This window comes from Dromiciops gliroides, chromosome 1 (genome assembly GCF_019393635.1).
Source record: "Dromiciops gliroides isolate mDroGli1 chromosome 1, mDroGli1.pri, whole genome shotgun sequence".
Lineage (NCBI taxonomy): Eukaryota > Metazoa > Chordata > Mammalia > Microbiotheria > Microbiotheriidae > Dromiciops > Dromiciops gliroides.
In genome coordinates, this window is record NC_057861.1 from 308,344,540 (window position 1) to 308,359,737 (window position 15,198).

General features: G+C 37.5%; 1 protein-coding gene across 5 annotated transcripts in view; it reads left to right on the forward strand.

Annotated features, from left to right (window-relative positions):
• TCF4 (transcription factor 4) overlaps nt 1-15,198 on the forward strand; it is a 123,961-nt gene that overhangs the window by 47,450 nt on the left and 61,313 nt on the right. For all 5 annotated transcript variants that reach the window (XM_043998660.1, XM_043998810.1, XM_043998598.1 and 2 more), the window contains exons 2-3: nt 8,769-8,874; nt 12,219-12,352. In XM_043998660.1, the coding sequence (XP_043854595.1) occupies nt 8,769-8,874; nt 12,219-12,352 (240 nt within the window). The remainder of the gene's footprint in view (nt 1-8,768; nt 8,875-12,218; nt 12,353-15,198) is intronic.

The window sequence follows — 15,198 nt, forward strand, 5'->3', positions numbered from 1 at the left end:
CCTACTATAACTCTTTTGTCAGAGACAAGAATGACTGACTAGGATACCATTCAACAGTGGCATTTTATCTGTATTTGAGGGCTACGGAAACATATGTAATCACTCTGTTGCTAAGCTCAATATCATTTGAAAGTCCTCTAACAAAAATGAATCAAAAAACAGTTCTCTTAATACAAAATAATTTTTAGAGATTATACAAATATCAAATAGACACATGAACTAGAAATGACACATGATGTTCCAGTGCCAGTTATATTTCAGAGGGATATTTCATTTCTTAAAAGGGCCTATTGCGCTCTCTCTGATCCCAGTATGATGAAACTATTGCAACAAAATCTCCAGTATTCATGTCTCCTAGTCTGGATACCCATCTTGGAAAGCCGGTACAGCAAAGTTCCTCCTTTGAGGCCTTTTTCGTCTGGTTATAGCTCATACTGGAACACTGATTATTTTATTTTTTGGTATTTCTATGTAGTCAATCATGCCCTTTATACTTTGGACCTCTTCTATCGAATTTTTTTCCCTCAAGCACAGCCTAATGAGTGTTCTCAGCATCCCTAAATTGAATTGGCGTATTTTCCCAAGGAAATACAGCTCAGGTATCATAGAATTTGAGAAATGGAAAGGGCTTTGCATATCATATATTGAGGTTCCTACCCAATGCATGACTCCTTCTACAGCATTCCCTATGTTGAATCATATAGTCTCTGTCTGAAAAAAAACCCTCAATTGATAAGGAATTCATTGCCTCACATGGCAGCCCAGTCCATTCTTAGCTATAACTGTTAATAAAGTCTTTATATTCACCTGAAATATTATTCCCTGAAACTTTTATCCAAATGGTTTATATTCTACCCCGTGGATACAAAAATAATCATATCTAATCTCTTCTAAACATGCCCAGTTCTTTCAATGGTTTGTCATATGATATTATGATATAATGTTATTGAATTTCTTCATCATTCAGGTCACCTCTAATTTTTCCAATGCTTGTTCTAAATTTCTCTATCTACAATAAAGCATAAATGTAATAGGGGATTGGGGGGTAATGGGGAAAGTGGAGAGTAATGTCTTCATGTCAGCATAAAAGAAAGTCTTTAGTGGAATCCTCATATGGTCTGCCCTTACCCCTGGGTCATTTAATATTTTTAATGACTTGGATGAATATGTAGATGATATATTTAATAAACAAAGCTATGAGGGATAGCTACCATGTTAGAGGACAATTAGTACCTAGAAAGATCATGGTAGGTTAGAACATTGAGTTAAATCAAATGAGATAGAATAGGGGAAAATTCAAGATCTTGCATTTGATTTCAAAAAAATCAGTTTCACAAATAAGGGTAACAACTAATATGAAAAAGATCTTGTGGTTTTAGTAAACTTCAAAATCAATATTAACCAGCAGTGTATAAATAAATATTTTAGAATTTAAAAGCCATCCAATCTTAGACCACTTAGACTTTTTTTTTTTTGCCTTTCCTTGTATCCCCAGCATTTGGCACAGTGCCTGGCCCAGAGTAAACACTTAATAAATATTTGTGGAGTTTACTTAATTAAGAGATGCATAGTGTCCAGGACTAGTGAGATGAGAGGCCTGTTGCATTCTGTCCTTGTCAGACTTCATATTTTAACAGTGACATTGATAAGCTCAAGATCTCTCAGAGAAAAGTGACAAGGATATTTAATGATCATCGCATCAAGATGAATTAAAGGAACTGTGGAAGTTTAACCTGGAGAAGAGATAACTAAGTGGAGACATGATAACCATATTCAAGTATTTGAAGGGCTGTCATATGGGAATGGAGATTAGATTTGTTCCTATTGGTCCCAGAGGGAAGAAATAGGAGCATTGGTTAGAAGTTTCAGAAAGAGAAATTTTGCTTCCATCTCGAAGGGCATGGGGGGATCTCTTTCCTAACAAAGAGATCTGTCCCAAAGGGCTACCTCAGGGGGTTAACCTCCCCCCTACCTCAGGCTCTTCAAACAAGATCAATAATAACTTGTTTCCACTTCTTTTGCTCCCACTTTCTTCTTTTGTTGTTGTTGTGTTTTTGGGGGTTTTTTTGCAGGGCAATGGGGGTTAAGTGACTTGCCCAGGGTCACACAGCTAGTAAGTGTCAAGTGTCTGAGGCTAGATTTGAACTCAGGTACTCCTGAATCCAGGGCTGGTGCTCTATCCACTGCACCACCTAGCCGCCCCCTCCCACTTTCTTCTAAAACCTCTGCAGTCTAGATTTTAACATTATCTTTCAAATGAAATATCCATCTCCACAATTACCAGTGATCTCCCAATTGCCATATCCAATGGCATTTGCTCAGTCCTCACTTTTCTTAGCTTCTCTGCCACGCTGATATTGCTAAGCACTCTATCCTTCTTGAAACTAGATTCTTTTTAGGATTTCAGGACACTTTTCTCTTTCAGTTCTCCTTCTCCCTGCCATCCGTGTCACACCCGCTGTGACTATTCCCCAAGCTTCTGTCCCAGACCATCTTCTCTTCTCTCTCTGCATTCTGTGACTTAGTGACCTAATCTGCTACGATAGTTTTAGTCATCTTCTCTATTCAAATGACTCCCAGATCTATATATCCAGCCATAGTTTCTCTCCCAAACTTTAGTCTGTTGTCACTAATAGCCTATTAGTCATTTCAACTGAGATATCATCTAGCGGTCTCAAACTCAGAATATCCAAAACATTATACTTCCCCCCAAATATAACTCTTGTGAAATTTATTTCTGTAGATGGCACCACCATCCTACCATTCATCCTTGCCTCACTCCTTATTTTCCTTCCCCCCACATATCCAATCAGATGCCAAATCTTGTTTTTCTCTTTATGACATTTCTTGAATATGTCTTCTCTCCACTCACACAGTCATCCCCCTAATTCAAGCCCTCATCCATTCTGTCTGGAATATTGCAATAACCTCTCACACACTATCAAATCCCTATTCCCCCCTATTACCTCTAGGATCAAATATACACTTCTTGGTTTGGTTTATATATAAAGTTCTTCACAACTTCTCACCATCCTAACTTTCCAACCTTATCACGCTTTAGTAACCTCTACACACTCTACATTCGAGATGACTCTTCTATGCTCCATCTTCTGTCTCCATATCTCTGCACTGTTAGTCTCCTAGAGCTGGAATGGAATCCTTCTTAACTTTGACCTCTTGGCATCCCTGACCTCCTTCAAGGTCTATGTACGTTTTACATAAGACATTTCCTGGTTGTAGAGCTGCATATCTGTTTCCCTCCCAAGTAACCTTGGTGGGAAGGGATTTGTTCTTTATATTTGTTATGTATTTTGCTATATATTTGTTCTGCATCTTCTTGTATATAGGGTGTCCCAAAGTCTTAGTGAAATTTCAAGCTTTAATAGCTTAATATTACTAGCTTCAATGTCTTTAACTGCACCACAATCTTTGGGATACCTTGTGTGCGTGTTTTCTCTCCTACTAAAACAGAACTGTTTTGCTTTTGCCTTTATACCTCCAGAGCCAGAACTGTGCCTGGTAAATAGTAGACCTTTAAAATGATTATTATGAGCATTTATTAAGCACTTTCTTTGTGCCAGGCAATGAGTTGTAAAGAAAAACAAAAAGAAATTCCTTGTTCTTAAGGAACTCATTCTAATGGGAAAGACAACTTGAAACAACTGTGTACATGGGAGATATGTACTGGAATCATGGGAGGTAATCTCAGAAGAAAGGTATGAGTGGGAAAGGCAAGGATGAAGGGAAAGTGAGACTGGAAAATGCCTCTTGCAGAAAACAGAATTTGAGCTAAGTCTTGAAGAATAATAAATGTTTGTTGGTTAGTTATCTAGCCTTTTCAGTCAGTGTCAGGGATATTGCTGAGATTCTTGTTCATTGCTGGTTGGACTACATGTATCCTGAGTGCACTTTCAATCTAAGTTTCTGTGATTTTTTTTTAATTCTGATTGTTAATGCCATTATTGACTTTTATTAATAGCATTAGGGAACGTGGTAAAGAAAAAAGAACTGTACTTGGAGTCAGGGAGAGCGTGGGTCCAACTCCCATCACTAACCCTTTCTAACTGTGGGACCATGGGACCATGAGCAAGTATTGCTATCTCACCAAGTCTGTCTGTCTCTCTCAATCTGCAAAATGAGGATAACCTGTAGCATCTACCCCCATGGAGTTACGATAATTAAACAAGATAATATATTCAAAGACCTTTGTAAAGTTTAAAGCACTATATCAATCACAGCTGTTTTTATTATTATTATTAATTGGAAAGGGGGAGTTTTATTATTTTAGCAGCCACATCACACTATTGACTCATTGAGCTAGTAATCCTGCAGTTATTGTCTTTCCTTCATGAGCAAGCAGATTAGGGACTTTGTAGAGAGGAGAAAGTAGAAAGAAACTACTTTATGTAGTTGGGTTTTCAGAGCAATTGATAGGTAAGATGTGGATGCTTGGGATGTTATGGAAAAACTGCCTCTGCTGTTGTGGGTTGAGCCAGAACAAGCTATTTGTGAAGTTTTACGGCTAATTTTCAAAATTGTGGCCACTGTATACTACTTGTACCTTTAGCTTTCACCTCTTGGGTCTTCCCTTGGAAGCTGCCGCCACTGTGATGCTTCTTCATGCATCTTGGACAAAGCCCAACTGCTTCCTCTGTCTGTCTGTCTCTTGGCTCTGTCTCCATGTTTCTGCCTCTGTGTGTCTCTGCCTACCATCCCAGTCTCTTTCTCCCTTCCCCCCCCCCACAAAGCTTTTCTCCCTCACCTCTTCCTCCCTCTCTCTTCCCCCTTTCCTTTCTCTCTTTCTCTCTCTGTTTCCCTCCCTGCCTTTTCATTAGCTTCCCCTTTTCCCAATTTGAGAAGAAATACAACTCTCTGGGTCTTCAGCAAATTAGGTCCCCTTACAGACAGTCAAACCAAGCCTTACCAGGACTATTATACTGTAAATTAAATATGAGGGACAGTATGGAGTAGTGACATAGCAGAACTGGTCTTGAAATTAGGAAGATGCTGAAGTCTTGCCTCTGACACATAATCCCTGTATAACCCTGGACAAATCACATAATTTGAGGGAAATAGCATTGACCTGCAACCGTTGAGGAAACTCCTTACCTGAATCCTCCTACATTTATGAAATCATAGGTCTGATTTTTTTAAAAGTCAGTGATATACACGGTTGAGGCCCCTATCCCCATTCCAAGATAGGCTGTTCCATGAACCCAGAAGATTCCTGCTCTCCACTCTCCCAAATGCATGGTGTCTGGGAAGCACATTGCTCCTCAGAGTTCACCCTTTTCCATACACTTTTTCCCCAATTAACCCTTCCTCTTACAGTTTATTTGAAGATTATGCAAACCATATGTGACTTAAAAATATATTTCAATAAGATTTCTGTAAAATGCTTGCAAAACATAATGACTAAAGGTTTGTGTGGGGGTTGGTTCTTTCCCTCCTACGTTGATCATACCTCCTTGCAGAATCTTGTAAGGCTTGCAGCTGAGTATTATGGAAAGAGCACTGCCTCTGGAATCAGAGGATGGGGTAAAATCCCACCTTTGTCATTGACTATTTGTGGCACATTTGAAAAACAACTCACTTGATCCTAATTTTCCTCATTTGTAAAATGAAGGGATTGGACTATTTGGTTTCTGAGGACCCTTCCAGCTCTAAGTTTTGGGGGGATAAAAACACACTTAGAAACATGAAAATGAATTTTATCAACTCTATTAATCATTATGCCTGACAATGATATAATACTTTCAGGTTTAGATGCTATTGTTATCTGTCTTTCACAAATAAGGAAGCTGAGACACGCTAAGGTTAAGTGACTTCCTATGGGGCACACAGCTAGTGAGTGTTTGATATGATGATATTTTAACATGTGTCCCTGACTCTTAAGACCAACAACTCTATCCAGTTCTCTGTGCCACATATTCCCTGAAAGGAAGAGACAGGGCATCATCATTTCATAGCAGATTCAAATTCTGTTTCTCTAAGAGCATAAAGCTAGAATCTCTGCATCTACCTTGGCCACCAAGTAACCACGTGACTCTTAAGAAAAATCAATTCCTCTTTCCGGCCTTCAGTGTCTCTGACTGTAAAATAAGGAATTTGGACTAGTTAATCTCTAAGGATTCCATCAATTTTGGCTCTGTCATTCTAGAAAATGTTTACTAGGATTGGCATGGCTTAATTTCAGTATAAGGTAGATATCTTTTGAAATGGATAAACTGCAACTTGCAGGTGGATGATAGATAATCTGAGTCTATGCTATTGAAAACAGAGCATTTTGAGAATATTTTGAAAGTCCCATGTTTTATCTGACTTTATCATCACAGTTGAAAAATAGTCATATCTGAACTTGGCAAAAGCATCTGAAAAATCACAAATTAGATAGTGCATATAACTTAAATAACCTCCTCAATCAGTAGGAATTCTGCAATTTACAGAGTGAATGAATATTGATGGATTTTTGTCTTACAGTCTTATCCTAGCAAAGGGAATTCAGAAATAAGTGATAATAGGTAACTTCTACTTTTAAATTACTTCAGTTAGCCATGGCCTTCCCCATTCCTCCCAGAGGAAGTAGCAGTAAATAACCTTGAAAGAAAATAGAAGGAAGCAACATTTTAAATGTTGTCAAATGATGTTTTATCTAAAATATTTTGTGTATGCATGTTTTATGTACATTTTAGAGAACTTTCTTCAAAGTAACCTATATTATTTAAAGACCAACTTTCAGAAAATATGATAGTGCTTCATCCTTATGATGAATTCATGCCTAGTAAGCAAATGCACCTTAGACTTTTTTTGTCAGTGAATAAAGATCACTGATATTACAGTTTCATAACATTACAGTTATATTCAAATTTTTTAATACCAAAACAATTTCATTTTCAATTCTGTTTTTCTCCCGAAAACTGTGGTTTATTTTAGCTCTTATAACTAGCATCAAGAGCTCCCCTAAAAAGAACTGCGCCTAAAAAGAATTTTTCATTGGTTGCTTACAAGGAAGTCTCGAGTAAATGACTGTTGGTTTTGCTTGACAGGACTTTCAGTAGCGTTCTGATTTTTTTTTAATGAGTTTTAGTTTTTTGGAGGGGCATAGAGGATTTCCTGGTTTTAGATTTTATTTTTTGGTTCCCCCAAAAGATTTTTTTATCCTTTTCCTTTGGCACAGTGAAATTAGTAAATTGGGTCTTTAACAAATGGCTGTATATGCATAATGTCATGCGATCTAAAAACCTAATTCACATCCCACAAAATGTAGAGCTTCTTTCTTTTTTTTTTCTTTTGAAAATCCCTGTTCTAAAAACTATATTGGTTTTGATGACATTCCTGACGCCTCCCAATTTTTAAGGCCACCATGAGGCAGTTTCCACTTATCTGGTATACGTCAGTCGGCCTGCATCTCTCTCTGTGTGTATATTCTCCTACATCTGTCTATGGGGACATCATTCTGACATCCTAAACCTCATATTAATGCTTGGTTTGTGGCTCCTGATGTTCCGAGATAAATGTATACATTTTTTTATGGTGCTCATTAGATGTGTACTGAAAAAAAAGAACAGAAGCTTCTTAGTAATACTGCAGTAAGCCTTTTATTGGTAGATTCCTCTTTCCTTTCACTGTGACCTGTGAATGTCAGTATAGGCTCCCTGCCAATTTTGTGATCTGCTACTCGATTCAAAATGGAGGCAGGAAGGTATCCATTTTCATCAAGAAGATGACAGTGTTTTAGTCCTCCAGACCATCTGGAGAGAGGAACTTTTTAAGCAAAAGAAAATGGGGACTTTTAAAAAAATTATATTTAGCAAGAAAGAAAAGGGGGAGGGAAAAAACATTTATAGTTAAACTATACCTGATGAGTTCATGATTGTCTAGTGTGCTGTCCTGTTTAGCTGAAACATAAACAAGAAAATACACAGGCTATTTTTACAAAGAACTAGTTCCCAAAGCCTCTGGAGTATTAGTAAACGAATGGAAGTAAATTAGTTTTTTGGCACACTTGTTAAGTTTATTGCACACACAAATATAATAAGTACAAGAAAAAGAGATTTCCCCTTGATGCACGCATTGTATGTTGGTGGTCTTATGTAGATCCAGACTTTTTAATGGCCCTTTTCATGCATCTCTGCAAAGAGCTCGCACCATGAGAATTTAATATTCCAAGATATGTTTATGATTTTCAGTGGTCTTGATAGTGTTGTTCTCTAGATTTCCCTCCCCCGCCCCCTTCTCCTTTTTGAGAACAAAGAGTTTGCTTGAGGGGTGTAGTAAATGCAGAGCTTAGCCCATAGCTTTTATTTTTTGCCTTTAACATTTATGTGAACTCTCTGCTTTTAAGCAATAATAACAACAATGATAAAAAGCATTATATTAAACTCTTCAATATTTTCAGTTTTCTAATATCCTAAGACCCCATGGTGAATGTTATATAGCATATAGAATCTACAGTTATATAGAAACTGGCAAAAAGCTCCACTGATATTCTTGTCTTAAACTGAAAAGTATCATACCTGGTTGTTTTTTAAAGCCTTACGCATGTATGGTTTTTTTCCTTTCACATATATACAAAGCCTTTCTTTTTTTTCCTTCTTTTTTCTCTTTGTATTGCAAAAGAAGCATTGTTTCATGTTATGAGCTGGTTTAGAACTAAACAAGGTACAACTGGAGCGTTTCATTCCCACTTCTTGCTTCTTACACAATAACATACCTTGTAGTACTTAAGTCATCACAGGAAACAAACTAAATTAGTTCTTGTTCTCTAGGTTTATGCCCCGTCAGCAAGCACTGCCGACTACAATAGGGACTCACCAGGTTATCCATCTTCAAAACCAGCAGCCAGCACTTTTCCTAGCTCCTTCTTCATGCAAGGTAAGAAGCTACTTTTCAGGGGGAAACTATTTAGTAAATTCATGTTAAAGGTCAGAGTGAACTCTTGCTGGATTTTCACTCAGAATGCGTTTATTATAAAAATGAACAAACCAGGCAGTGCTCTTTGCTAAGAAGTGCAACAGCAGTAACAAGATCAAACCTTTCTTACTGTTCTGAACATCAGTTTGGGGATTAACCAGAAGTTTTGAATACTAAATTCAGAACTTGTTTTAGACTATACAAATCTTATTAATCAGCCTTGTCTCCCTGCCATGCATAACCCTTTTTGTCTTGGTTTTGTCTGACCTTGCCTTGGCAAGACTTCCTGGGGTTTTCTATCTCATTTTCCCTTCTGTTGGCAAAAGTGCTTTCCAGTGTAGAAAGAAGAGCCAGATTGTAGGAAGAAGAGCTGCCATGGTGTCATCCTTCAAGCTGTAAGGAAGGCAGCCCTGAAAGGATCCCTTTGATAATTTGGTGTCACTTTCCCAGGATGACAGCAGACACATTCACTTAGGATTAGGTGTTATTATCACTTTTGCCTTATTCCCACTCCGTTTGAAGTTTTGACCTTTTCAATTCAGTTACAAATTTGATACTTTTTGATACTTCAGGAATCCATGATTTTGTCAGAGTGGGTGTTCCTTTAGCTAATGGGAAGTCACAATCCTTTGCTATCTTGGTGAGTCACTGTGATAAAAACAAACAAAAACAAAAACAAAAAACCCATCGCTTGGTAGCCAGTATTTTGGTGACAGGTCTCTAAACTCATTTAGGCTGGTCCTTCAATGACACGTACATAATCTGTTGCTGGACCCTCTTTGACTTCTTTCCAGCTTTCCAGAGCTTGTTTGACCACTGGCATAGCTTGCAGGAACCTGGCTTCACCTTCATTGTCTATCCAGTGAAGAAAATGGGATGATAACCCAGTACACATTAGTGCAGGTGATCCCTGTTGGTTCATGTTGGTGTTTAAAGTGAGATACTAAAGAATACGCCATAATATTACCTAAAGAGAAGCAGAGTTCATGCCTTTTAGTGGGAGCTTTTCACTACTCATGTCCTGTCCTAGCGGCAAAGACAAGTTGTCTCATTTGGTGTCTTCACCTCTTCAGAGTCAGGTAGCACAGTGCTATACATAACAGCCATCATTCCATCAGCTCCTGCATTTCCTTTTTCAAGTAACAGAAATTATGCAACCCACATTTGGGAAAACCGTCCCGAGAGATGGATTTACACTTTAACCAGACTTAGATGTACCCCACCCATTGATGAGAAGGTTTTCTCCTTTCTGCGTTCAGTGGAGTGACCTGCTTGCATCTTCCAAACCAAAGGGAGAAGATTAGGTAGACTGATTCTAATAATAGTTTTCTAATTATGTAGAGATAAGGCAAAATATGGGAGCAAATACTGTATCTTTATGGAACTAAAAATGACACAGTGATTTGATTCTAAAAGTTAACATTTATCATTTCATAGACACAATTTATTTGCCCAGAATATAGAAATATTTTCCTATTTTTTAAAAAGCAACATTATGGCAAGATCACAAGAGTATGAAAAATATTAACTCGCTGTGAAAAGCAATACATATGTAAAATATGTATTTTTATGAGTCTACATTGAGCAGAATTTTCTAAGATAACAAACCCTAAATAGATTTTAATTGCTACATAGTGCATCTCATTTCAGAATGTATACAGAAGCTCTTGCTCTTTAATGTAGTCTCACAAAGTCATTTGTCATACCCACCAACCATTCATTAAAAGAATTTAGTCATGGCCTTTTAAATTAAGATAGGGATATCTACACTTATCTAATCTAAGGACCTCTTCCATATTAAATGAAGTGTGGGCTGTGTTAATCATATTTTTCCTTAAATACCATGATGACAGATAAAGAGGAGTTGGGCTCCCTTTTTGTGCAAAGATCTTAGTTCCCATAAACCTATAGTGAATTGTTGGGTGCGGAACCTTAGATATTGCTGATCTGAGTCTCTACTAAGAGTAAAGATATTCTAAAATTTAAGTAGAAGCATATTGTAGCTGCATTACCATGTCCCTTCATTTTAATCTTCACTTTTATTCTTCTAGCTAAATTTCTTAAAATTTCAAAGCCATGAATGAAGTTTTATCTGCACAGTACTTATTTAAAAAAACACACAGAGATTATTCTTCCAAACTACTTGAAAACATTCCAGTTTTCAAAATTTCAATGTCTAGAATTAGTGCTTCAGTGAAAAGCCCTTGATGGGATGTATAGTGCCCCATTCAGCTTGCCTTGTAGAAGAATTAGAAGCAGTGCCAACGATGAAAGCCTATTTGGAAAAATTCTCTGCAGGTTTACTGTGGAAATAGTCCAGTTGTTAAGGAATCAATGCCAGCAGCATATTCAATAGTAACATAAGTTTGTCTCTCCAATCCCAGTTCTTTCCTCTGCCACCCACCCCCAAGTGTAAAAAAGACCACAGAAACCAATACCAGAAACCATAGACCATGGTAGCAAGGGAGATTTTTATATCCAAATTATAGTATAATTTCCCTAATTGGTCTAAAATGAGAAAGTCCTAGGAAAAAGTTTTGAATTTTGAATTAATACCAGAATCACAATTTGACCTGACAAAAATACTACATGTAATTTTGAACCTTTTTGCCACCCTATAGTTTTTAAAACCCCATACCTCTTAAAATATTATAAAGAATGGCTTCTCTTTAAGATATTCATGTCTTAAGTTGCTTCTGCGGAAAACCTAATATCTTAGGTCTGCATACAAAAGCCCCAAAACCCACTGAGAAGCATATGTACCCTAGAGATTTTTACCCTTTCCTATTATACCACATAGTAGTTCCAAGATTTTTTCCATACACTTTGTATATTATAGATCTGAAATCCAATCTCTTAAGTCAAATAACCATTTGTTTACTTTTAAAATCTGTAAAATTGCCAAATGTGTAATGTATCAAGCATTTTATTTTAGCTAAAAATATTCATCCCAAAATATAGCAGCAGTTATCATAGAAAAAAGGGTGAAGGAGTTGCCAAGAAACTTTTATTTAACATCAGATATCCTGCTAACTTGACATAATTCAATATGAAATTGTGTTCCATTTCTCTCTCTTCAACTTGGTTTTTAAGTGAAGACTTGTCATTTATTGTTCACTGTTTTTAGCTGCTAGGTAATTTAATACCATATTTTTATGCTGTGCCTTCTAGTATAATCAACTAAGCAGCATAAGGATAAATGAAGTGCATTGATATAGTTATTTTTAAGTTTGTGATACAAACACTGTTCTATAAGCCAGTTTCAAGCCCTTCAGAGAAGCCACAGTTTTCTTTGTCCTTTGCAGATGGCCATCACAGCAGTGACCCTTGGAGCTCCTCCAGTGGGATGAATCAGCCTGGCTACGGAGGAATGTTGGGCAATTCTTCTCATATTCCACAGTCTAGCAGCTACTGCAGCTTGCATCCACATGAACGTTTGGTAAGGCTGCTTTTTGTTGTAATGGAGATAAGAAAGCCAGTTGACTGATTATCTTACCCTCTCGTTTTACAAACATAAGCATAAGGTCTAGGGGGTTATCTTCATCCCTGGAGATCTTTAAGAAAGGATATCCAAGCATTAGTCCTAGATTCTTTAGACTGGAGACTGCACTGGAAGAAACCATTTCTTTAGATCCTTCATCTAAGAAACTATGATTTTCCTAGTCATTTTTGTTCTTGAGTTATAACTTTATTCTCTTTTCCCTGAATGTGTGTGTTCCTTTTCCTTTTATAATCTCAGTTATTTTTGCTCCATGTTTTCTCTGTGTGTCCTGAATCACTAGTATCATTATTAAGGGAGGGGGGGGTCCTATTACCAAACATGATCAAAAGTGATAGATATTCTTTCCTCTCCACCACCCTGTCGTCTACCTATATTTATATCTTTTTGTCATCGTTAGACTGTTACCTCATCTGGCTTCTTTCCATTTTCAAATGCCCAGAATCTATTCATGATAATTCAGTCTTTCTGTTAGAGGAGAAAGTGCTACTAGATACAGAAGCTAGATTTGGTATTCATGTAAGCATAGTCACAATATAAATACTCCTGTTAGTATAGCATTTCAAAAGTTTGTTGATACTCTCAGGGTCATAAATCCAACACTGCCATGAGTCTGTGCTCTTAGTGAATGTGAGTCCATGCCTACCTATCTTATGCTACTCTCATCCATGTCCTCCCATAAATTTCAGAACTACACAATTTAAGACTTGAAAAGAACCCCAGCTTCCATGTAATGCAACCCAATATGTGGAAAGGATCCCCATTATAACATGTCCAACAAGTGTTACACCCAGTCTCTGCTTGAAGACCCCCAAGAAAGAGGAACCTGCCACCTCTTGAGACAGACCATTCCATTCTTAGCTCTAATTGTTACAGTTTTTCTTCACATCAAGCCTAAATTTGTCTATTTATCATTTGTACTTGGCACTCCTGGTTCTGCCTTCTGGGTCAGAGAACAAATCTAATTGCCTCCAACACCAAGTCTTCTCTTCTCTGAGCAAAACATGTTCCTTTTCTTCCATTAATCCTCATATGACATGGACCCAAGACCCTTTGCCATCCTGACTGCCCATCTCTGCACAATGTAGAATTTATCAATGTCCTTCTTAAATCCCATCACTAAGAACTGAAGCTCATACTACAGATGAGGTATGAGAATAGGACTATCTCCTCCCTATTCTTGGAAGCTCTGCCATTCGGCCCAAGATTACATTAGCTTTTTTTGGCTTCCGCATCTCACTATGTGCTTACTGAAACTTGCTGTCCACTAAAATCCTCATATCTTTTTTTCAGAACAACTGTTTTCGGTACATACTTCCTTGGTCATATACTTGTGAAGTTGATTTTTAAATATCTCAGCATTAAGACTTTAAATTCACAAAGAGGGTCACCCAACCTACTGCAGGCCTTCCTCACATTTTCCTGATGTTGCAAGTTTACAAGTAGAGCATGTGGGCTGTCCACCAGTTGTCCAATGTGCTCACTATGTTTGGAAGGTCTGTAGTTCTATGAATGAATTTTTAAATGCTTATATTTCCCCCGAGGCTTTGCCAACTCTTCATTCTTAATACTTTTTTCTATTGTCTTTCTTTTTCCTCTGTGCTCCCCTTTTCTCTTTACACTTCTTGGTTTTGGGGTTGTTGTGGTTTTTTTTCAAATTTTTCCACAGAAACTAGTACTTGGTTCTTTTCTTTGATTCCTGCTTTCTATTCCTCTAAGCTACTGCAGATATAGCCAAAGGCATATTATCTGCATTTTGCTGCCGAGAAAGCCCAGTAAATTAGTATTTTTATGAGACTCTTAAATCCCTCAATACAAATTATCACTTTAATAACTGAGACTTTACTAGAGGAGCAGGGTATCTCAGAAACTGAGAAGAACAAGTTTCTATTAATAAAATTTATCCTTTTTAGTATTAATTTTAATCTCATCAAATTTACATCTGTGTAATCATGAGCCTCTGACTTAAGTACCTTTACAGCAAATGTTTTATTTTCCAAGCTCTTCTCAGGATGCCTCACCTCACCCAGAGGAGGGAGCTAGAAAAGTATTAGAGGGACACTGTCTGGACTGGATCCATGCAAATTAACTTTTTTTGGTGGGGGGGAACACAGGGCAATGAGGGTTAAGTGATTTGCCCAGGGTCACACAGGTAGTAAGTGTCAAGTGTCTGAGGTAAGATTTGAACTCGGGTCCTCCTGAATCCAGAGCCAGTGCTTTATTCACTGCGCCACCTAGCTGCCCCCAAATTAACTTTTAATTAACTATCAACAGCTTTACTCTTCCTCTAATACTGCTTTCTCTTTTGCACTGGAAATGCTGATTAACAAAAGTTTTTATTGGCATTGTGACTGAAACTTACTATTCCTTATACCCTATAGACATTTCAGTTAAAAAGTATTTGCACTGGGGCAGCTAGATGGTGCAGTGGGTAGAGCACAGGCCCTGGATTCAGGAGTACCTGAGTTCAAATCTGGCCTCAGACACTTAACACTTACTAGCTGTGTGACCCTGGGCAAGTCACTTAACCCCAAATACCTCACTTTAAAAAAAAAAGTATTTGCACTGCCTCTATCTGGTTGGATTTTAGTCCCTTTTAACTTAACTTATTCAATTCTATTATCCTTTCTTCTTCCTCTTTTTTCATTTCTCTTCCTCTCAGACCCCAGGACACAGAAAGTTAGAGTAAATTAGTTTGATGCTTCCCAACTAACCAAGTTTTTTTTTTTTCCACTACTCCTTATAAAAGACTATGTTAGTTTGAAAATGCCTTCAATTACAGATGA